This window comes from Limanda limanda, chromosome 14 (assembly GCF_963576545.1).
Source record: "Limanda limanda chromosome 14, fLimLim1.1, whole genome shotgun sequence".
NCBI lineage: Eukaryota > Metazoa > Chordata > Actinopteri > Pleuronectiformes > Pleuronectidae > Limanda > Limanda limanda.
This window is the reverse complement of record NC_083649.1, coordinates 81,296-105,000: the sequence shown is the minus strand read 5'-3', so window position 1 is coordinate 105,000 and position 23,705 is coordinate 81,296. Positions and strand designations below refer to the sequence as shown.

The following is a 23,705-nucleotide window of genomic DNA, read 5'->3' as shown; positions in this document are numbered from 1 at the left end:
ATTTAACATTCCAGAGGTGGATGTTATGTAACGGTTAGTTACGACCTGGCAGTGTATACAGGGAACATGGGGGGGGGGGGCGTTGTGTTTCACTGCCCCTTATATTTCGATTGGCAGGATGACAGGATAGAGGAGGACAGGATAGAGGAGGACAGGATAGAGGACGACAGGATAGAGGAGGACAGGAGAGCAGGACAGGATAGAGGAGGACAGGATAGAGGAGGACAGGATAGAGGAGGACAGGAGAGCAGGACAGGATAGAGGAGGACAGGATAGAGGAGGACAGGATAGAGGAGGACAGGATAGAGGACGACAGGATAGAGGAGGACAGGATAGAGGAGGACAGGATAGAGGACAACAGGATAGAGGAGGACAGGAGACACAGGAGAGCAGGACAGGATAGAGGAGGACAGGATAGAGCAGGACAGGATAGAGGAAGACAGGATAGAGGACGACAGGATAGAGGAAGACAGGATAGAGGAAGACAGGATAGAGGAAGACAGGATAGAGGACGACAGGATAGAGGAGGACAGGATAGAGGAGGACAGGATAGAGGACGACAGGATAGAGGAGGACAGGAGAGCAGGACAGGATAGAGGAGGACAGGATAGAGGAGGACAGGATAGAGGAGGACAGGATAGAGGACGACAGGATAGAGGAGGACAGGATAGAGGAGGACAGGATAGAGGAGGACAGGAGACACAGGAGAGCAGGACAGGATAGAGGAGGACAGGATAGAGCAGGACAGGATAGAGGAAGACAGGATAGAGGACGACAGGATAGAGGAAGACAGGATAGAGGAAGACAGGATAGAGGAAGACAGGATAGAGGACGACAGGATAGAGGAGGACAGGATAGAGGACGACAGGATAGAGGACGACAGGATAGAGGACGACAGGATAGAGGACGACAGGATAGAGGACGACAGGATAGAGGAGGACAGGATAGAGGAGGACAGGATAGAGGACGACAGGATAGAGGACAACAGGATAGAGGACGACAGGGGCCGGTTTTTCAAAAGTAATCTGACTGGATTACGGCTATCGGATTGGATCAAATCTTGAAAATGGGTATTTCAAAAGAAAAAAAGGATTCAGAAATTGGATTGGATCACGTAATCTTATCTTGTTGTTGATCCGGATCAAACCTTGAGTTTGGGTTTTTCAAAACTTTTTGGTAGGATTGGGATCATTGTGATCCCAAAAATCAGGATTAAACTGATCCCAGCAGGAGGGTGGATTCATGGTGGATATCAGTAATAAAACTAGGTAACTAAAATTGGTTAGTTAAATCATACAACATTTATATCATGCATTTTACAGTATTTATATTTATTCATCAATTTCACTTGAATTGTTCAACAGGAAGTACATAATGTAGGTAGGCTATGTAGGGCAACAAAAGACCACGCTGAAGCCAAGAACAGCCAAACAGGCAACAACCCATATAAGAGGGTGAATACACAGACATAGTCCTTGATATTATTGGAGGTGAAAAGTCGGAAGCTCTGCATGGGATCCAAGATGTTGCAGAGGATGGTGAGCCTGTGATGACAGCAGATAGTGAGCCTTCTTCAGAAACATTTATTCTTAATCTCAGCCCTGTAATCGAGGGAGAAGGTCAATCACAGGTGGAGCCAGAAGGCCTAGTTCCCACAGGACCCCCAGAGAGAGGCTCAAAGCACCCAAAGAAAGATGACCCCTATAAGGTACTTCTGCAAAAAGAGACTGAAAGGGCAGAAGTACAGATCCATCTAGCAGAGGAACAGCTCATTCTTGCCCGACGAAGCAGATGATGATGATGAAGAAGAAGGAGAACTCATAAGAAGAACTACTCCTAACTTTATTTTGTTAAGTATTGGACATTTAAGCCTTTTTTTATCCAGTTCAATTCAATAAATCTTTGTTTGAAACCTGTTAAAAACATCCATAATGTATTTGTGAGTAAAGTATGTATTTATTTATTTGTTGTAGGTCTCAGATGAGTGGACTGCCTGTTTCCAAGAAATGGACAATGGAGGGGGATGTTTATATTGTTTGTTTGCTGTTCCGTTCAGTCCTATTTTCTGTTCAAATAAAGCATATTGGAGTGACCCCACACTATTCTACCTGTTGTTCTTTACATAGCTACATTGTGATAGTCCCATTTAGACCACAGGTAATCCAGATTTGGTAATCCTGAAAAGTTTGAATCCGGATCAGAGTAATCCAATCCCACATTGCTTTGAAAAACCAGCATAAAAATAAAATGGATTACGTGATCCTGGATAGCAGAAAAAGAGATTTCCAAATCTGGATCAGTTTGATCCAGATTAAAACTTTTGAAAAACCGGCCCCAGGAGACACAGGAGAGCAGGACAGGATAGAGGAGGACAGGATAGAGGAGGACAGGATAGGAGGACAGGAGAGGAGGACAGGATAGAGGAGGACAGGATAGAGGACGACAGGAGAAACAGGAGAGCAGGACAGGATAGAGGAGGACAGGATAGAGGAGGACAGGATAGAGGACGACAGGATAGAGGAGGACAGGATAGAGGACGACAGGATAGAGGACGACAGGATAGAGGACGACAGGATAGAGGACGACAGGATAGAGGACGACAGGAGACACAGGAGAGCAGGACAGGATGGAGGACGACAGGATAGATGACGACAGGATAGAGGACGACAGGAGACACAGGAGAGCAGGACAGGATAGAGGAGGACAGGATAGAGGAGGACAGGATAGGAGGACAGGAGAGGAGGACAGGATAGAGGAGGACAGGATAGAGGAGGACAGGATAGAGGAGGACAGGAGAGGAGGACAGGAGAGGAGGACGACAGGATAGAGGAGGACAGGATAGAGGAAGACAGGATAGAGGACGACAGGATAGAGGAGGACAGGATAGAGGACGACAGGAGACACAGGAGAGCAGGACAGGATGGAGGACGACAGGATAGATGACGACAGGATAGAGGATGACAGGATAGAGGACGACAGGAGACACAGGAGAGCAGGACAGGATAGAGGAGGACAGGATAGAGGAGGACAGGATAGGAGGACAGGAGAGGAGGACAGGATAGAGGAGGACAGGATAGAGGAGGACAGGATAGAGGAGGACAGGAGAGGAGGACAGGAGAGGAGGACGACAGGATAGAGGAGGACAGGATAGAGGAAGACAGGATAGAGGACGACAGGATAGAGGAGGACAGGATAGAGGACGACAGGAGACACAGGAGAGCAGGACAGGATAGAGGAGGACAGGATAGAGGAGGACAGGATAGAGGACAACAGGATAGAGGACGACAGGATAGAGGACGACAGGATAGAGGACGACAGGATAGAGGACGACAGGAGACACAGGAGAGCAGGACAGGATAGAGGACGACAGTAGACACAGGAGAGCAGGACAGGAGAGGGGGACAGGATAGAGGAGGACAGGATAGAGGAGGACAGGATAGAGGAGGACAGGATAGAGGAAGACAGGATAGAGGAGGACAGGATAGAGGACGACAGGATAGAGGAGGACAGGATAGAGGACGACAGGATAGAGGACAACAGGATAGAGGACGACAGGATAGAGGACGACAGGAGACACAGGAGAGCAGGACAGGATAGAGGAGGACAGGATAGAGGAGGACAGGAGAGGAGGACAGGATAGAGGAGGACAGGATAGAGGACGACAGGATAGAGGACGACAGGATAGAGGAAGACAGGATAGAGGAAGACAGGATAGAGGACGACAGGATAGAGGACGACAGGATAGAGGAAGACAGGATAGAGGGCGACAGGATAGAGGACGACAGGAGACACAGGATAGAGGAGGACAGGATAGAGGAGGACAGGATAGAGGACAACAGGATAGAGGACGAAAGGATAGAGGACGACAGGATAGAGGACGACAGGAGACACAGGAGAGCAGGACAGGATAGAGGAGGACAGGATAGAGGAGGACAGGATAGAGGAGAACAGGATAGGAGGACAGGAGAGGAGGACAGGATAGAGGAAGACAGGATAGAGGACGACAGGATAGAGGAGGATAGAGGAGAACAGGATAGAGGAAGACAGGATAGAGGAGGACAGGATAGAGGAGGACAGGATAGAGGAGGACAGGATAGAGGAGGACAGGATAGAGGAGGACAGGATAGAGGACGACAGGAGACACAGGAGAGCAGGACAGGATAGAGGAGGACAGGATAGAGGAGGACAGGATAGAGGAGGACAGGATAGAGGAGGACAGGAGACACAGGAGAGCAGGACAGGATAGAGGAGGACAGGATAGAGGAGGACAGGATAGAGGACAGGATAGAGGAGGACAGGATAGAGGAGGACAGGAGAGGAGGACAGGATAGAGGAGGACAGGAGAGCAGGACAGGATAGAGGAGGACAGGATAGAGGAGGACAGGAGAGCAGGACAGGATAGAGGAGGACAGGATAGAGGAGGACAGGATAGAGGAAGACAGGATAGAGGACGACAGGATAGAGGACGACAGGATAGAGGACGACAGGATAGAGGACGGCAGGAGACACAGGAGAGCAGGACAGGATAGAGGAGGACAGGATAGAGGAGGACAGGATAGAGGAGGACAGGATAGAGGAGGACTGGAGACACAGGAGAGCAGGACAGGATAGAGGAGGACAGGATAGAGGACGACAGGATAGAGGACAGGATAGAGGAGGACAGGATAGAGGAGGACAGGAGAGGAGGACAGGATAGAGGAGGACAGGATAGAGGAGGACAGGATAGAGGACGACAGGATAGAGGAAGACAGGATAGAGGACGACAGGAGACACAGGAGAGCAGGACAGGATAGAGGAGGACAGGAGAGCAGGACAGGATAGAGGAGGACAGGATACAGGAGGACAGGAGAGGAGGACAGGATAGAGGACGACAGGATAGAGGAGGACAGGAGAGCAGGACAGGATAGAGGAGGACAGGATAGAGGAGGACAGGAGAGCAGGACAGGATAGAGGAGGACAGGATAGAAGAGGACAGGATAGAGGAGGACAGGAGAGCAGGACAGGATTGAGGAGGACCGGATAGAGGAGGACAGGATAGAGGAGGACAGGATAGAGGAGGACAGGATAGAGGACGACAGGAGACACAGGAGAGCAGGACAGGAGAGGAGAGCAGGACAGGATAGAGGAGGACAGGATAGAGGAGGACAGGATAGAGGAGGACAGGAGAGGAGGACAGGATAGAGGAGGACAGGATAGAGGAGGACAGGATAGAGGAGGACAGGATAGAGGACGACAGGATAGAGGACGACAGGAGACACAGGAGAGCAGGACAGGATAGAGGAGGACAGGATAGAGGACAGGATAGAGGAGGACAGGATAGAGGACAGGATAGAGGACGACAGGAGAGGAGGACAGGATAGAGGACAGGATAGAGGAGGACAGGATAGAGGACAGGATAGAGGACGACAGGAGAGGAGGACAGGATAGAGGACGACAGGATAGAGGAGGACAGGAGACACAGGAGAGCAGGACAGGAGAGGCGAGCAGGACAGGATAGAGGAGGACAGGATAGAGGAGGACAGGATAGAGGAGGACAGGATAGAGGACAAAAGGATAGAGGACGACAGGATAGAGGACGACAGGAGACACAGGAGAGCAGGACAGGATAGAGGAGGACAGCATAGAGGAGGACAGCATAGAGGAGGACAGGATAGAGCGGAACAGGATAGAGGACGACAGGATAGAGGACGACAGGATAGAGGACGACAGGAGACACAGGAGAGCAGGACAGGATAGAGGAGGACAGGGTAGAGGAGGACAGGATAGAGGAGGACAGGATAGAGCGGGACAGGATAGAGGAGGACAGGATAGAGGAGGACAGGATAGAGGAGAACAGGATAGAGCAGGACAGGATAGAGGAGGACAGGATAGAGGAGGACAGGATAGAGGAGGACAGGATAGAGGAGGACAGAATAGAGGAGAACAGGATAGAGGAGGACAGGATAGAGGAGGACATGATAGAGGAGGACAGGATAGAGCGGGACAGGATAGAGGACGACAGGATAGAGGACGACAGGATAGAGGACGACAGGATAGAGGACGACAGTAGACACAGGAGAGCAGGACAGGATAGAGGAGGACAGGATAGAGGAGGACAGGATAGAGGAGGACAGGATAGAGGAGGACAGGATAGAGCGGGACAGGATAGAGGAGGACAGGATAGAGATGACAGGAAAGAGGAGGACAGGATAGAGGAGGACAGGATTGAGGAAGACAGGATAGAGGAGGACAGGACATCACGACGGTTAGACACACGATCCGACGAGGACAAAGGGAAGCACAGAGACTTAAACACACATGGAAGGCAGGGGCAATTGGATACAGGTGGAACACATGAGGACTGGTGCAGACAATCACAAATAGGAAGTGAAGAACACACACGGAGCAGGGCCTACAAAATAAAACCGTAAACAGAAAACTTGCCACACCGAAACAACTCACACAAACATAAACACAAGGAAGTACAAGAAAAACAAGGAAATAATAAAACAGAAAACACTCTTAATAAAGAGGCTAAACACAAACTAAGACGACAAACCGTTACATAAACACTTTTTGATATCTGGGGGTTTTATTTGACACAAAGCCATAACCCTAACCTGGAATGTACATTTAAATAAGATGGAGAAAAAAATGCAAGATGGTTCTAAACGTAATGAGATGTCTGAATGGGTGTGAATGGGGAGCCAGTGGAATAGGTTTGAGGAACATATCTATCGTTAATTAGATCAGTGATTGTCTATGGAAGAAGGATTTACAGGTCAGCAACAAAAAGATGTGCTAAAGAAAGTAGAAATATTACTGAATCCAGCACTGAGACTCTATTGTGGGGATGTTATCACTTCTTCAACTACAGATGTTCAAGTGGAGATGAAGTGAAATGCTGCTGAATCTCTGATACAGATAATGCTAAATGAGTGGTCAAATCAGATGGTTCCTTAGCTCCATGCTGAGTCGAACTATCCCTTTAAGATTAGCACTCACAGGATTAAACAGATTCATGGATTTAAAATCATCCATCAGTGTGAATGTGGCTCAGAGGAAGAAACTAAGAGAATGTGAAATATAAAGGGAAAGAGAAAAGGCAGCAGCTGAAGAGATGAGTTCAACCTGAAGAACCGGCTCAGTGTGGGCGGAGGGAAATATTAGGTTTGAATTAAAAAAGAAACTGGATCAATGAAGCAGATTTCAAGTTTTAATGTTGATGTATTTCCACAGACCCAAACTCCAGCACAGTAGCTGGCGGTAAAGCAGCTTACACGTGAGGTGCCCGCCGCCATTAACCAGAAGAAGAAGAAGCACTTCTCCGTCTTCTTCTTCGTGTGACATCACAGCGTGTCCTCGGCTAACAGCTGTTAGCAGGTGACGTTTCTTTTTTCTTCTATTGTTTAAGTGTATTGCTGCGTCACAACCACTTTACTTAAAGCCGTTGATAGTTAGCAATGTGTGTTGCTGTTAGCTGTGTGTAGCTGCTAGCTGTGTGTAACTGTTAGCTGTGTGTAGCTGTTAGCTGTGTGTAGCTGCTAGCTGTGTGTAACTGTTAGCTGTGTGTAGCTGTTAGCTGTGTGTAGGTGCTAGCTGTGTGTAACTGTTAGCTGTGTGTAGCTGTTAGCTGTGTAACTGTTAGCTGTGTGTAGCTGTTAGCTGTGTAACTGTTAGCTGTGTGTAGCTGTTAGCTGTGTAACTGTTAGCTGTGTGTAGCTGTTAGCTGTGTAACTGTTAGCTGTGTGTAGCTGCTAGCTGTGTGTAGTAGTTAGCTGTGTGTAGATGCTAGCTGTGTGTAGATGCTAGCTGTGTGTAGTAGTTAGCTGTGTGTAGATGCTAGCTGTGTGTAGATGCTAGCTGTGTGTAACTGTTAACTGTGTGTAGCTGTTAGCTGTGTAACTGTTAGCTTTGTGTAGATGCTAGCTGTGTGTAGATGCTAGCTGTGTGTAACTGTTAGCTGTGTGTAGCTGTTAGCTGTGTGTAGGTGCTAGCTGTGTGTAGCTGTTAGCTGTGTAACTGTTAGCTTTGTGTAGATGTTAGCTGTGTGGAGATGCTAGCTGTGTAGGTGCTAGCTGTGTAACTGTTAGCTGTGTGTAGGTGCTAGCTGTGTGTAGCTGTTAGCTGTGTAACTGTTAGCTGTGTGTAGCAGTTAGCTGTGTGTAGCTGTTAGCTATGTGTAGCCTTTAGCTGTGTGTTTATGTTAGCTGTGTAACTGTTAGCTGTGTAGATGTTAGCTGTGTGTAGATGCTAGCTGTGTGTAGCAGCTAGCTGTGTGTAGCTGTTAGCTGTGTAACTGTTAGCTGTGTGTAGATGCTAGCTGTGTGTAGCTGTTAGCTGTGTAACTGTTAGCTTTGTGTAGCTGTTAGCTGTGTAACTGTTAGCTTTGTGTAGCTGTTAGCTGTGTAACTGTTAGCTTTGTGTAGATGTTAGCTGTGTGTAACTTCATTCAGTCTGTATCGTTCATTCTCTTGCTCAGAACTTCAGCTTCCTCACTTCTCCACCTCCGTCACCAGGATGTAAACACATTCCCATCGGGTCAGACACACACTGAGTGGGAAGCTTCAGTTTTGATAAATTATATTGATTATTGTATTTCAGAGCTTCAGTATGAGCACAGAGAAGAGACACAGAGGAGGAAAACACAGAGAAGAAGAGAAGGATGACGATGAAGAGGACTTCTTCGACTGTAAGGAGACTCTGGGGCCTCCAGACCTGAGAAGGAAGGAGGAGGAGACCCAAGCAGAGTCAGAAAACCATCCTGAAGAAACTGAGAGACTGATAGAAACAAGAGGCAACGCAGAGAGTGAGACAGAAGGAGGACATCAGGAGGAGCAGGAAGACAGGCTGCAGGAAGACAGGCTGCAGGACGACAGGCTGCAGGACGACAGGCTGCAGGACGACAGGCAGCAGGAAGACAGGCTGCAGGAAGACGTGCTGCAGGAAGACAGGCTGCAGGAAGACGTGCTACAGGAAGACAGGCTTCAGGATTTGGACTCGGAGATGGAGGAGAAGAGTCGGGACGTTGAGTTTGATGATGAATATCTGAGCGAGGTGGAGAAAGAGCTGACAGACGAGGAGAGAGAGGTAACAACTGATCATGTGACCAGAGTCTGCTCAATATCCAATAGTCAGAAGTCATACTGCTGTAAATGTTGGCTTGAGTATCGGCGAGTATGTGTAATGTGAAGTCTGCATCTAAAGACCTGTGACTTCTCCTTTCTGAAGGCTCCTTCACGGTTGTTCTCTCCATCTCCATGAGATTAGATCCATTGCTTTAAGGAAGAACCATTTGGTAAAAGAGGTAAAGGTGGAGTCATGTGACCTCTGATGGTCAAGTGTCACTGTCACTTCCCCGAACAGCGAACGGTACATGTGTTCAAAAACAGAGGGGCATAAAAACAGAATCCTTGTGGGTTCGGGTGAGTTGGTGACGCCGGTCAGAGAAATCCTCTGTAGACCAGACAGAGGATTCAGGGTCTGTGGAGAAGGAAGTCATGTGGGGGGGGGTCAGGTTTCTGCATTTCCTCCCTCTCCTGCTCTCAAGTTACACATTAACAATAAACACCAACACTAATCAGAAGTTATTAGTACACACAGGCTACAGGACATGAAGTTTGCTTTGTGTTTGTTTGATTCGCTCTAAAGTTTATAAGACACGTATTTAAACACATTGAAAACATTTTCAGCACATGCAGTTCACGCACAACATGAGACGTAACGTACAGCCAAGACATCAGGGTTAAAGGAGCCGGAATGATCAATCACATTTTATTTGTATAGCCCATATTCACAAATCACAATTCGTCTCATGGGGCTTTAACATGGTGAGACATCCTCTGCCCTTAACCCTCAACAAGAGTCAGGACAAACTACTAAAAACCCTTTTAACAGGTAAAACTACGTAGAAACCTCAGAGAGACACATGTGAGGATCCGTCTCCCAGGACGGACACAAGTGACACAGATGTATAGAGGAGAACATCATCAGGAGAAAGGTTTTAGCAGCAATGATGAGGGTAAACATTCTGAAGGACAACTGAAGGTCAATGAATTGATGGATTATTGTCAGTAATGGTCAAGTATCTGTGAAGAAATACTATATATCAAGCAGTCCTACTGCATCATAGTCTCTGGTCAGCAGCAAGATCAGATCCACTATCGTCCACAGTCATTGACACTGCCCCCAGTTAGGATCCATCATCAGCTGCCACCTCGGTCCTGGTCCACCAACCAACATGATCTGATGCCAACGCGATAAAGGATCCTACATTATTATTACGATCAGCCAGCACGATACAGAATACGGCAAACTGGATCCACCATTACGACCTCTGATACGTGATCCACAGATTGTAATCCATGATGTGGCCACAGCTGCGGCCCTGGATGATCCGGATTCATGATCCAACATCCGAGATTAATAACTAGATAGATGTGATCGTCAGTTTGTGTGAAGCGCGAGCAGACACACACACACACACAAACACACCAATACACAAAGGGTCTTCCTGCAGATTATGACACTTCATTGTGGCAGGAGAAGAGATTAATCCAGGAACATAAATATGAATTCATCAGGTTTTTATAAAGATCAGTTCTATGTGTGAGTGCTTAGGAAAGAGCAGAGGAGCAGAGTCATTTATTGACCAGCACTGAGTGGTGTGCCCTTTTGGAGGATGGGGGGGGGGTATAAAATAATTGTTCATTATCTTAATCGATGTAAAAGTTTGAAATGATCATGATACTGATTTTAAAGAACACCCAGCCCTAATTCAGCCCCTGAACTGAGACACTGCAAACATGCAGATCCGGTACCGTGTCTCCACTCCTCCAGAACCACATCTCTGCCACTGGCAAGAACCTTTTGAGCAGTGAAGAAGAAGTGATTTCCGATAGTGTAGCGTTAGCCAGAGCTAGCTAAAATCAGGGCGGTAGTGGGGGGTACGCGCAGTGTAAGTACCTTTTTTAAATACAAAATATTTATGTGTGTTATATGGTTGTTTTCTTTGTTGTTTGATTTTTTTAAAGTTTGAGGTATATTCATCACGGTTGTTTACTGAGCATTAACCCTGACTCCTGCTGTCCCGCCTCTCAGCGCTCGCTGCTCGCACTCTCTCGTGCTCCAGAGTCTCTTGTAACCCGGGTCTGTGGCTCGCTCCGGTGTGAACGGTGATGCAGCAAATCATCAAATGGGTTAGGCTGTAACCGGGGCAACAGGGGGCTCTGCGCATGTTGATGATAAACACGGGTGACTTCTTCCTGCTTCTTCACAAACGTTTAGTGTGTGGGCATGTACGCCCCCTGGAGTTTCAGAGAATACTACAACGACACAGGCCCAGTGGTTCTCATGCCATTGATGACATTGGATATTTTGTGCAGCGATGAAGTTCTGTCACTTTTTCAAACATGCAGCCGAACCCCCGGCTAACATTAGAGGTTGCAAATGGTAAATGGTGTTAGCTTGTTAATCAGTTGGTCAGATAAACAACATGCCTGTGTGAAGTGTGATGAGCTCAACCTGGCTTCATTTGAAAGACTTTGTTATTTGCTGCATTGATCTGAAAAATTACATTACAAACTTTATTTCCAATGATGCTGACTGGACAATAACTTAACCATATTCACAGTGAATACACTCAGTGTATCTTATTACACATGCATGAATGTAAAAGCAGGATTTTATATGTTTGGGTTGGGGTCTGGGTTTAGCCTAACCCTATTCAATTCACTTTAATTTTATATATATTGTGGAGCTGGTGTGGATTGAATCTGTGATTGGTCATATGCCGTAAACTCCGCCCCTTTAATGTGCACATGCTCAGATCTTGATGAGGAAAACCTCAGTTAAGCTATCGAGTTGATTACCGGCATCATGTGACCACTTAGCCTGTCTGTGATTGCTAGGTTAAGTTCAGCTGGATAAAGAGATCCTGGATATGTTGAACTCAGTTCATAGAACAGACCTCAGATCAGTTTATGGTATCAGCCGATACTTTAACTCCAGGTGAGAAGACAGCGTCCACCACAGTCCTGATAAATCCTGTTCATTGTTGTCATTGGGTTTGTTACCTGGTGGTAATATTTCCTCAAGGTGGCTTCTTTAGGCTGAAGCATCAAACTGCTGTTTCTGTCGTTTTCTGTTTACTTCAAGTTCACACAAACAACAACAAGTCCTATTAACAGATCAATGTGTAAAGATGCTTCAGGTGCTGCTGTAAATCTGAGTTCATCTGCTTTTTATGTTTCAGAGTCGACGACAGCAGAGTTTAATTCTGAAGGAAAAAGGAAACCTCCAGTTTAAAGTCAGAGGTAAGTTCTGGGTCACCCCCTGGTGGGGGCTACAGTATAGTGGGTATATAAATGTATTAGGGCTGTCAATAGATTAAAAAAAATTAACTAATTAATCTCACATTTTGAAATTCATTAATCGCGATTAAAAGTTTGTTTTTCTTCTAAAGACTAAATCTAATGAATTAACAAGTAATCACTTCAGACAGCCTGTATTTTACACAATGTTGTGTTTTCAAAGAGACTCAGGCCTATAACACCTACCTATAAAGTGGCAGCCATGTCGTTAAATATCATGTATGATAAATTGTGTAAAAAAATTTTTTTTAAAACAGCTGAAAATATTCCCAATGTCCTTGGAAACAATAACACTGCTTCTTACTTCAGTGAAACATCCAGATTAGTAAAAGGTAAAAAAAAAAATGTATTTGAGACACCATTACGAATACGTATTCTCCACATCGGCTTGAGTGGAGAATACGTCATTTACCCCCCACACCCGACATTGAACGGAGCAAACAGCGGAGAAGTTCTTAGGCTTAGTGAAACAGTTTAACTTTATTTTCTGTAACATATAACGGGACACAGTCACAGTTATCTACAAAAGAAAAGTTGCATATTACTAAACCAGTTTCATACACTAAAATAACCATTAGAAACTAACTAAAACACTAACAGACAGAGCGACACAACTCACTCAGACCGGGGGAATCTGCTTCTGAGATAATAAAGGGTGCGCTGCTTCACTAATCGCCAGAAGTTCCTGCTGTGGGCCTTCAAAATAAGACAAACACGGCAAAATAAAAGAAATATAGTTCAGCCAGCGCTGAGCCAGGGTAGCAGCGAGCGGACCCTTGTTTCGCTGGATCCGTTTGATAACCTCCAAGGCAGAATTCCACCGGGTGGCAACATCTTGAACTAGCAGCTCTTCTTGCTGTCCTTGTGCAGTTTGCTGTGCTTTCATTCAGACGGGACTTATCATTTGACGGGCTGTGTTTGAAGGGCGACGCTGGCAGCTTGCTCAAGGAGCTGAATTTTCTTCCTCACACCGGATGTAAACAAAGCTGCGTTAAAATATTTTATCGCATTAATCTAGGTCACAATAATCTCATAGATTAACGCGTTAACTTTGACAGCCCTAATATATATATATATATTCAGTGAGTGTCTGTATATACAGTCACTGATAGCCTGATTATCTCTGGTGTCTACAGATTACACAGCGGCAGACGTCACGTACACCGAGGCTCTGGTTCTGTGTCCCGTGTGTTTCCGTGGAGAAAGATCGGTACTGTTCTCCAACAGAGCTGCAGCCAGACTTCACCTGGTAACCACATGCTAATACGCTAACCACATGCTAACAGTCACATTAGCATGATGCTAACGATGTCTCTCTGTCAGGATCTGAAGGAGCAGGCGATCTCAGACTGCACCAGAGGTGAGTGGTGACATCACTAGATCCACTGATTAAGTCATGTTGCCATGGTAATCAAGGTAAATTCAGACTGTATTAATTGATCAGTATATTGATTATGTGGTTGCCATAGCGATAGAGTTGAATCCAGATTATGTGCGGGCGTTGCTGAGGAGGGCGGAGCTATATGAACAGACAGAGAAGCTGGACGAAGCACTAGAGGACTACAAGAAGGTTCTGGAGCGAGACCCGAGCCAGACCAGTGCCGGACAGGCCTGCATGGTGAGTTCACTGACCACTGGACGAACCGGACCTGTTATTAATAACGTCAGTGAAAACATAAACTGTCTGTGACCTGTCTGTCTCTCAGAGATTACCTCAGCAGATTCAGGAGAAAAATGAGAAGTTGAAGGAGGAGATGCTCGGTATGTTCTGCACCACACTAATTATCATACAATCAATCAATCAGATCCATAACTGATCAATATGTCCCTCAGGTAAACTGAAGGATGTTGGGAACATGATCTTGAGGCCGTTCGGACTTTCAACCAACAACTTCCAGGTGAACCAGGATCAGTCGGGATCCTACTCCATCAACTTCGTCCAGAACACCCACAGGTGATGTCATCATGACGTCACCGCTCTGTTTTTCACCTCAATAAAGTTGAATTGATCAGTTTCCTGTTTTGTTTTTTTATGTTTTCAGTGTCAATAGAAGCTGGTTATTAATGAGTTATTGATTCAAAGGAGGAACCAGAGACTTGGTGAAGCTTCAAAGTTTAATATGAAGAACTAACAAACACAATGAGGGTTATGGATTATTGATCAGTGCTGATCACTGAGCTCTCCGGGACAGAAGCATCTCTCTGATGTTGTCTTCAGCTTCTTTCACGCTGCGTTCAAGGTACACCTTCTTCTGCTGGAAGAAACACACAGTCAGGGCAGGCGCACACACACTGCAGGTAACACACTCAGTCAACACACACACTTTGTACCTCTAACTCTTTGATCTTCTCGTCAGCTGTTTTCTGTTTGTCCGTCAGCTGGTTGTTGATTTCCTCTTTCGACTGCAGGATGAACCTGAAACACACAAACACCAGGTGATGAGCAGCTGTCACTCAAACAGGATCAGGTCAACATGATGTCATACATGGGCTGTCAGTTATTTAATATTCATAGTGATGTCAGTGTAAATAAGCTGGTTGTCATGGAGACTCACATGCGTCCAACCCCCTCGTAGAGTCTGGTGTTGTCGGGCAGCGTGGTGATCTCCGCGTGAGTTAGCTTAGCATGTTTGTGGACACGTGTCAGCTGATCGATCTGCAGATCAGCCAGTTTGGCTTTCTGCTGGGTGTCGATCATCTTCACCTGCAGCTCGGAGAAGGCCTGAGGAGCCAATCAGAGCAAAGGAGAACCGTCCAGGGCCAATCAAAACCTGTGCACTGCAAACAGCTGATAATGAATTAGAAAGAGGGAGAGAGAGACACAGACAGGCGGAGAGAAGGACAGAGAGGGAGGGAAACAGAGAGATACACAGGAAGACAAAAAGAGAGACAGGCGGAGAGAGACAGAGCGAGAGACACTGAGAGACAGAGAGAGAGAAGGACAGTGAGACTGTGAGACGCAGAGAGAAAGAGACAGAGAGACTGTGAGACAGACAGAGACTGTGAGACAGAGAGAGAGAGGTGGAGAGAGACAGAGAAATGCAGAGAGAGACTGTGAGACAGAGAGAGACAGAGAGAGAGAGACTGTGAGACAGACAGAGACTGTGAGACAGAGAGAGGTGGAGAGAGACAGAGAAACGCAGAGAGAGAGAGACTGTGAGAGAGAGAGAGAGGTGGAGAGAGACAGAGAAACGCAGAGAGAGAGAGACTGTGAGACAGAGACTGTGCGACAGAGAGAGGTGGAGAGAGACAGAGAAACGCAGAGAGAGAGACTGTGAGACAGAGAGAGAGAGGTGGAGAGAGACAGAGAAACGCAGAGAGAGAGAGACTGTGAGACAGAGGCAGAGACAGAGAGAAAGAGAGAGACGCGGAGACAGAGACGCAGAGACAGACAGAGATAAAGAGAGAGAGAGAGTGTGAGACAGACGGAGAGAGAGAGTGTGAGACAGACGGAGAGAGATACTGTGAGACAGACGGAGAGAGAGTGTGAGACAGACGGAGAGAGAGAGACTGTGAGACAGACGGAGAGAGAGACTGTGAGACAGACGGGGAGAGAGAGAGAAAGAGAGAGAGAATAGCACGCCGTTCTTTTTTACCTTCTTTAGTTCCAGGTCAATCGTCGTCGCCATTTTCAACAAGGCTGAACCGGAAGCTTCGCGTTCTTCTTCGTCCTCACTGTTTCCGGCAGGTGATGTTTATCAGCGCCACCTGCTGTTCTTCTTGTGAATGACATTATTTGAGTTGAACGTATTTTATGTAATACAAATAATTGAATAAAACCTTACAATGCACACGAATATATTAATATAAACACATACACACAATATACATACATGTATATGTATTTAAATACATAAACATTACATATACATGTTTAGGTTCCCCACAGGAGCCTGGTTCTCCAGATGAGAGCAGGTTTGCACTGGACGGCTTCTGTCACATCATCAGCACGACTGGTTGGTTGGATCAGTGAAGGTCTGAAGAGGCCGATCCTGGGAGGCTCACACAGACCTTCATGTCCCAGCCTGCAGCTCCCTGACTGCTGGGAGGTACCAGGAGGAGATCCTCAGAGCGGCTGTCTGACCTTACCAGGGTTCCTGCTGGTGCTGTGGGTTCCTGCTGGTGCTGTGGCCCCTGGGTTCCTCCTGATACATGTGGACTCTGGGTTCCTCCTGGTGCTGTGGGTTCCTCCTGATACATGTGGCCCCTGGGTTCCTCCTGATACATGTGGACTCTGGGTTCCTCCTGGTGCTGTGGCCCCTGGGTTCCTCCTGGTGCTGTGGGTTCCTGCAGGTGCTGTGGGTTCCTCCTGATACATGTGGACTCTGGGTTCCTCCTGGTGCTGTGGCCCCTGGGTTCCTCCTGGTGCTGTGGGTTCCTCCTGATACATGTGGACTCTGGGCTCCTCCTGATACATGTGGACTCTGGGTTCCTCCTGGTGCTGTGGACCCTGGGTTCCTCCTGATACATGTGGACCCTGGGTTCCTCCTGGTGCTGTGGGTTCCTCCTGATACATGTGGACTCTGGGTTCCTGCTGGTGCTGTGGCCCCTGGGTTCCTCCTGATACATGTGGACTCTGGGTTCCTGCTGGTGCTGTGGCCCATGGGTTCCTCCTGGTGCTGTGGGTTCCTCCTGGTGCTGTGGGTTCCTCCTGATACATGTGGACTCTGGGTTCCTGCTGGTGCTGTGGCCCATGGGTTCCTCCTGGTGCTGTGGGTTCCTCCTGATACATGTGGACCCTGGGTTCCTCCTGGTGCTGTGGGTTCCTCCTGATACATGTGGACTCTGGGTTCCTCCTGATACATGTGGACTCTGGGCTCCTCCTGATACATGTAGACTCTGGGCTCCTCCTGATACATGTGGACCCTGGGTTCCTCCTGATACATGTGGACTCTGGGCTCCTCCTGATACATGTGGACCCTGGGTTCCTCCTGATACATGTGGACTCTGGGTTCCTCCTGGTGCTGTGGGTTCCTCCTGATACATGTGGACTCTGGGTTCCTCCTGATACATGTGGACTCTGGGCTCCTCCTGATACATGTGGACCCTGGGTTCCTCCTGGTGCTGTGGGCTCCTCCTGATACATGTGGACCCTGGGTTCATGTCATCGTTGTTGATATTTGATAAACAGGAAATTATTTTACTTTAAGAATCATTGATCGCTCAGAAAACCCAGTTGTCATCTGATGTTATTGTCATGTTACACAAACCGCTGCAGCACCACCTGCAGGAGAAAGCAGGAAACACACAGTGGAAGTAAGAGACAAGTGGAGTCAAGAAAACAGGAGGAAAGAAACATGATGGAGGAAAAGAGACTTTTATTTTGTCAGGTTTTGTGAGGGAGTGTGTATCTGTCACTTCCTGTGGATCCAGAGATCCAATCTGGATTTCATTATGATGTTCTTTACTCTACATTGATACAATCTGGACTGAACCGGTTCTGATTCCACATCAACCTGGAATCACTGTCTGTCTGTCTCTCTCCCTGTCTGTCTCTCAGTGGAACTCTGTCTGTCTCTCTCCCTGTCTGTCTCTCAGTGGAACTCTGTCTGTCTCTCTCCCTGTCTGTCTCTCAGTGGAACTCTGTCTGTCTCTCTCCCTGTCTGTCTCTCAGTGGAACTCTGTCTGTCTGTCTCTCTCCCTGTCTGTCTCTCAGTGGAACTCTGTCTGTCTGTCTCTCTCCATGTCTGTCTCTCAGTGGAACTCTGTCTGTCTGTCTCTCTGTCTGTCTGTCTCTCAGTGGAACTCTGTCTGTCTCTCTCCCTGTCTGTCTCTCAGTGGAACTCTGTCTGTCTCTCTCCCTGTCTGTCTCTCAGTGGAACTCTGTCTGTCTCTCTCCCTGTCTGTCTCTCAGTGGAACTCTGTCTGTCTGTCTCTCTCCCTGTCTGTCTCTCAGTGGAACTCTGTCTGTCTGTCTCTCTCCATGTCTGTCTCTCAGTGGAACTCTGTCTGTCTGTCTCTCTCCCTGTCTGTCTCTCAGTGGAAGTCTGTCTGTCTGTCTCTCAGTGGAACTCTGTCTGTCTCTCTCCCTGTCTGTCTCTCAGTGGAACTCTGTCTGTCTCTCTCCCTGTCTGTCTCTCAGTGGAACTCTGTCTGTCTCTCTCCCTGTCTGTCTCTCAGTGGAACTCTGTCTGTCTGTCTCTCTCCCTGTCTGTCTCTCAGTGGAACTCTGTCTGTCTCTCTCCCTGTCTGTCTCTCAGTGGAACTCTGTCTGTCTGTCTCTCAGTGGAACTCTGTCTGTCTCTCTCCGTGTCTCTCTCCGTGTCTGTCTCTCAGTGGAACTCTGTCTGTCTGTCTCTCTCCCTGTCTCTCTCCGTGTCTGTCTCTCAGTGGAACTCTGTCTGTCTGTATCTCTCCCTGTCTGTCTCTCAGTGGAAGTCTGTATGTCTCTCATTGGAAGTCTGTCTGTCTCTCTCCTTGTCTGTCTCTCAGTGGAACTCTGTCTGTCTCTCTCCCTGTCTGTCTCTCAGTGGAACTCTGTCTGTCTCTCTCCCTGTCTGTCTCTCAGTGGAACTCTGTCTGTCTGTCTCTCTCCCTGTCTGTCTCTCAGTGGAACTCTGTCTGTCTGTCTCTCTCCATGTCTGTCTCTCAGTGGAACTCTGTCTGTCTGTCTCTCTGTCTGTCTGTCTCTCAGTGGAACTCTGTCTGTCTCTCTCCCTGTCTGTCTCTCAGTGGAACTCTGTCTGTCTCTCTCCCTGTCTGTCTCTCAGTGGAACTCTGTCTGTCTCTCTCCCTGTCTGTCTCTCAGTGGAACTCTGTCTGTCTGTCTCTCTCCCTGTCTGTCTCTCAGTGGAACTCTGTCTGTCTGTCTCTCTCCATGTCTGTCTCTCAGTGGAACTCTGTCTGTCTGTCTCTCTCCCTGTCTGTCTCTCAGTGGAAGTCTGTCTGTCTGTCTCTCAGTGGAACTCTGTCTGTCTCTCTCCCTGTCTGTCTCTCAGTGGAACTCTGTCTGTCTCTCTCCCTGTCTGTCTCTCAGTGGAACTCTGTCTGTCTCTCTCCCTGTCTGTCTCTCAGTGGAACTCTGTCTGTCTGTCTCTCTCCCTGTCTGTCTCTCAGTGGAACTCTGTCTGTCTCTCTCCCTGTCTGTCTCTCAGTGGAACTCTGTCTGTCTGTCTCTCAGTGGAACTCTGTCTGTCTCTCTCCGTGTCTCTCTCCGTGTCTGTCTCTCAGTGGAACTCTGTCTGTCTGTCTCTCTCCCTGTCTCTCTCCGTGTCTGTCTCTCAGTGGAACTCTGTCTGTCTGTATCTCTCCCTGTCTGTCTCTCAGTGGAAGTCTGTATGTCTCTCATTGGAAGTCTGTCTGTCTCTCTCCTTGTCTGTCTCTCAGTGGAACACTGTCTGTCTGTCTCTCTCCTTGTCTGTCTCTCAGTGGAACACTGTCTGTCTGTCTTTCTCCCTGTCTGTCTCTCAGTGGAACTCTGTCTGTCTGTCTTTCTCCCTGTCTGTCTCTCAGTGGAAGTCTGTCTGTCTCTCTCCCTGTCTGTCTCTCAGTGGAAGTCTGTCTGTCTATCTCCCTGTCTGTCTCTCAGTGGAACTCTTTCTGTCTGTCTCTCTCCCTGTCTGTCTCTCAGTGGAAGTCTGTCTGTCTGTCTCTCTCCCTGTCTGTCTCTCAGTGGAACTCTGTCTGTCTGTCTTTCTCCCTGTCGGTCTCTCAGTGGAAGTCTGTCTATCTGTCTCTCTCCCTGTCTGTCTCTCAGTGGAACTTTGTCTATCTGTCTCTCTCCCTGTCTGTCTCTCAGTGGAACTCTGTCTGTCTGTCTCTCTCCCTGTCTGTCTCTCAGTGGAACTCTGTCTGTCTCTCTCCCTGTCTGTCTCTCAGTGGAAGTCTGTCTGTCTGTCTCTCTCCCTGTCTGTCTCTCAGTGGAAGTCTGTCTGTCTCTCTCCCTGTCTGTCTCTCAGTGGAAGTCTGTCTGTCTGTCTCCCTCCTTGTCTGTCTGTCTCTCTCCCTGTCTGTCTCTCAGTGGAACTCTGTCTGTCTGTCTCTATCCCTGTCTGTCTCTCAGTGGAACTCTGTCTGTCTGTCTCTCTCCCTGTCTGTCTCTCAGTGGAACTCTTTCTGTCTGTCTCTCTCCCTGTCTGTCTCTCAGTGGAACTCTGTCTGTCTGTCTCTCTCCCTGTCTGTCTCTCAGTGGAAGTCTGTCTGTCTGTCTCCCTCCTTGTCTGTCTGTCTCTCTCCCTGTCTGTCTCTCAGTGGAACTCTGTCTGTCTGTCTCTCTCCCTGTCTGTCTCTCAGTGGAACTCTGTCTGTCTCTCCCTGTCTGTCTCTCCGTGGAACTCTGTCTGTCTGTCTCTCTCCCTGTCTGTCTCTCAGTGGAAGTCTGTCTGTCTGTCTCCCTCCTTGTCTGTCTGTCTCTCTCCCTGTCTGTCTCTCAGTGGAACTCTGTCTGTCTGTCTCTATCCCTGTCTGTCTCTCAGTGGAACTCTGTCTGTCTGTCTCTCTCCCTGTCTGTCTCTCAGTGGAACTCTTTCTGTCTGTCTCTCTCCCTGTCTGTCTCTCAGTGGAACTCTGTCTGTCTGTCTCTCTCCCTGTCTGTCTCTCAGTGGAAGTCTGTCTGTCTGTCTCCCTCCTTGTCTGTCTGTCTCTCTCCCTGTCTGTCTCTCAGTGGAACTCTTTCTGTCTGTCTCTCTCCCTGTCTGTCTCTCAGTGGAACTCTGTCTGTCTGTCTCTCTCCCTGTCTGTCTCTCAGTGGAACTCTGTCTGTCTGTCTCTCTCCCTGTCTGTCTCTCAGTGGAACACTGTCTGTCTCCAGCGTTTGTCGGGTGTGAACGGCCACAGACAGTCAGTGATGGCAGAGGTGAAAGGTCGCGGCTCCACGTTCAGATTCAGCAGCTGAAGACGAGAACAGTTCAGACGACTGTTGATTGGACGAAGAGCTGAGGAGGAGGCGGGCTGCTCTGTCATCTACACACACACACACACACACACACACACACACACACGATGAAACTACAAACACCAAAGGTTCTTAAAACAAATACTCTTGCAAACACTTGAACTAATGTAACAATGTTGAATTCAACTTTATCAATTAACATATGATAAACATATTTACAGGAATCAGGTGATTGGACGGCAGCTGGAAGGCCTGAGCGATGGCCACGCCCATCTCATATTTGGTCATCTGCTCATTAGACGAGAAGTGAAAGATGCCTCGGAGAGACGGATCCTGAAAGACAGACAGGCGGTGAGACAGACAGGTCCTGAAAGACAGACAGGCGGTGAGACAGACGGGTCCTGAGAGTGACCCACCGGTCCTTCTTGGACAGTCACCTGTCTTGCTCTCTCGGACAGCTTCCTGCAGACAGCGGCGACGTCCCGGGCGTCGGTGGGGAACCTCTGCAGGAAGTGATCCAGGGGGCAGGTCTCTGTGGCCTCCTGAACTTTGACCCACAGCGAGGTGACGGCGCTCTCCATCACTGACTCCACCTCCCCGAACAGAACAGGCACCCTGAGAACCACCGCACCTGAGGGACAGACAGGTGAGGAGAGGACGAAGAGCAGGTATGGAGAGACAGACAGGTGAGGACAGGTCAGACAGACAGTACCTGGACAGTGCCTCAGTGCCTCTCTCTCTCCCTCCAGTTTCGTTCGCCCGTAGACGTTGAGCGGGTTGGGGGCGTCGTCCTCTCCGTACGGAGGACTCCGTCCGTCAAACACGTAGTCGCTGCTGATGTAGAGGAAGAACGCTCCACACGCAGCTGCACACACGTTCACAATACGTCATGTTCGACACACATGTCATCGCTTACACATGACAGCGTTGTGCGGTGGCTGACCTGCCTCCTTGGCGAGCGTGCTCGTGGCGTTTACGTTGAGGTTAACAGCTGCATCTGTGTGTCTCTCTACCACATCTGGACGTCTCTCTGCGGCACAGTGGACGATCACATCAGGCTGAGAGAGAGGCAGTTCAGATTAAATAATAGACAGATGCAGACAGACAGGTGCAGACAGACAGGTACTCATGTGTTCACCTTGTACTTGTGCAGGAGTTGTCTGATGGCGTCCTCGTCCGTGAGGTCACAGCGAAGGAGGCGGGGCCTGGCTCTCCTGTACCCAGTCCCAATGACAAACCAGCTGCTGTTCTCAAATTCTCTGCACACGGCTCGACCTAACAGACCCGTTGCCCCGGTAACCAGAACCTTCAGATCCGGGGCCGCCATGTCCTCCTGCAACACACAGTACTCTGTTAATACTACATGAGTACTACTGTCCTGGATCATGACGTGATTAGAACAGGACATGAGCAGAAACAGTTTCTAACATCATCTTTAAAGTATTTATACATAATGTCTGAAAGAGATAAAGGAGCAGAGGCATGAACGGAGGAGTTCCTGTCAGTGAGGGTAGAGGACGTGAGGAGACATGTTGTGTATCAAGAAGTCTTGTTGTGATCTTGGTCCTCGATCCGGATCCACCATCATGATCCACCATCATGATCCAGCATCTGGATCCAGCATCCGGATCCAGATGTTCTGTGTCATTTGGACGGACAGCCTCTCACTCGTCTAAAGTCAGTTTTATGAAGAACTGAATATTTCTGATTCCCTAGTTTGATGCTTTTTTGAGCCGCATGAGACAAATCTGTGAGTTGTGACAGTTAAACATGACAAGTTCATTTATACATTTTAATATGATCATGCAATGAGTTTTTTTTTTTTTCTTACAGAAAAGTATTAATACTAAGTCAAACGTTTAAAATGTACCACCGGTCGGCGTTGCTGTAGAACGTCATAATCCTGCGACAATGACGCAATGACTGTAATGTTATATAACGGTTTTCACAACAATCTTATAAACTATAGTTACACCAGCCGATGCTAACGCTACATCGTAGCTGCTGATTTAGTATTTTCACCTGATTTCATGTCGCATCTTTGAAGAAACACGATGGAAGTGAACCAGCGTGTTTCTCCTCTGACTCGTAACCGGAAGCTGTGAACTCTTGATTTATATGTGAAATAATGTCGAGCATCCAAACTTTTTAACTGTATTAATGTAAATCATCACAGTATTTCATAAGTCCAGAGGGAAAGTGAGAAAACGTGTCCTTACCTGGGAATGTAATTCTTCTGCTTTAGTACAGATGATATTTATATATCTTACAGGTTTGTCACTTTAGTTACTTCAACTAAAAGCGTCGGTTTATTTGAGATGTGAACGATGTGATAACAACATCCCGGAAAAACCTTCAGTCGCCTCTGTTTACATCGGCGACTGCTGATGACGTAAGTTTCTCAAGACGCCTCCTGATGACGTAAAGGCTTCTTGAGGCGCTGTCCCAATTCGTAGATTAAAAAAGATGTATTATAAAATATTTATTGTAAAATATAAAATATATACTGAAGATAACAAGAT

The 23,705-nt window shown here is 47.8% G+C and overlaps 3 protein-coding genes across 4 annotated transcripts; 1 reads left to right on the top strand and 2 right to left on the bottom strand.

Annotated features, from left to right (window-relative positions):
• The first annotated feature begins 7,292 nt into the window (after positions 1–7,292).
• Positions 7,293–14,365, top strand: ttc1 (tetratricopeptide repeat domain 1). The gene is made up of 8 exons (XM_061086256.1): positions 7,293–7,362; positions 8,584–9,069; positions 12,233–12,293; positions 13,487–13,599; positions 13,674–13,710; positions 13,820–13,968; positions 14,057–14,111; positions 14,184–14,365. Exons 2-8 carry the CDS (start codon positions 8,593–8,595, stop codon positions 14,306–14,308), a joined length of 1,017 nt encoding a protein of 338 aa, XP_060942239.1. The 5' UTR covers positions 7,293–7,362; positions 8,584–8,592; the 3' UTR covers positions 14,309–14,365.
• Positions 14,366–14,451: 86 nt separating this feature from the next.
• On the bottom strand, positions 14,452–16,014 carry pfdn1 (prefoldin subunit 1). 2 transcript variants are annotated; one of them, XM_061085919.1, is made up of 4 exons: positions 15,947–16,014; positions 14,906–15,072; positions 14,682–14,766; positions 14,452–14,605 (listed from the first exon to the last, which is right to left on the bottom strand). In XM_061085919.1, the coding sequence occupies exons 1-4, from the start codon at positions 15,977–15,979 to the stop codon at positions 14,522–14,524; spliced, it is 369 nt and encodes a 122-aa protein (XP_060941902.1). In that variant the 5' UTR covers positions 15,980–16,014; the 3' UTR covers positions 14,452–14,521. The 2 variants fall into 2 exon arrangements, with proteins under 2 accessions (XP_060941902.1, XP_060941903.1); XM_061085920.1 differs by having other exon boundaries at positions 14,452–14,602.
• Positions 16,015–17,648: 1,634 nt separating this feature from the next.
• On the bottom strand, positions 17,649–23,574 carry mat2b (methionine adenosyltransferase 2 non-catalytic beta subunit methionine). The gene is made up of 7 exons (XM_061086478.1): positions 23,403–23,574; positions 22,322–22,516; positions 22,127–22,241; positions 21,896–22,048; positions 21,621–21,814; positions 21,403–21,516; positions 17,649–21,251 (listed from the first exon to the last, which is right to left on the bottom strand). Exons 2-7 carry the CDS (start codon positions 22,508–22,510, stop codon positions 21,075–21,077), a joined length of 942 nt encoding a protein of 313 aa, XP_060942461.1. The 5' UTR covers positions 22,511–22,516; positions 23,403–23,574; the 3' UTR covers positions 17,649–21,074.
• Between the last annotated feature and the right edge of the window lie 131 nt (positions 23,575–23,705).

Coding starts and splice junctions, on each gene's coding strand:
- ttc1 (XM_061086256.1), top strand. CDS start 8,593: ATGAGCACAGAGAAGAGACACAGAGGAGGAAAACACAGAGAAGAAGAG. Junction 13,600..13,673: donor CTGCAGCCAGACTTCACCTG/GTAACCACATGC, acceptor TCTCTCTGTCAG/GATCTGAAGGAGCAGGCGAT. Junction 13,711..13,819: donor GATCTCAGACTGCACCAGAG/GTGAGTGGTGAC, acceptor TGGTTGCCATAG/CGATAGAGTTGAATCCAGAT.
- pfdn1 (XM_061085919.1), bottom strand. CDS start 15,979: ATGGCGACGACGATTGACCTGGAACTAAAGAAG. Junction 15,073..15,946: donor TTGACCTGGAACTAAAGAAG/GTAAAAAAGAAC, acceptor TTGGCTCCTCAG/GCCTTCTCCGAGCTGCAGGT. Junction 14,767..14,905: donor TACGAGGGGGTTGGACGCAT/GTGAGTCTCCAT, acceptor TGTGTGTTTCAG/GTTCATCCTGCAGTCGAAAG.
- mat2b (XM_061086478.1), bottom strand. CDS start 22,510: ATGGCGGCCCCGGATCTGAAGGTTCTGGTTACCGGGGCAACGGGTCTG. Junction 22,049..22,126: donor CACGCTCGCCAAGGAGGCAG/GTCAGCCACCGC, acceptor ACGTGTGTGCAG/CTGCGTGTGGAGCGTTCTTC. Junction 21,815..21,895: donor GGCACTGAGGCACTGTCCAG/GTACTGTCTGTC, acceptor TCTGTCCCTCAG/GTGCGGTGGTTCTCAGGGTG.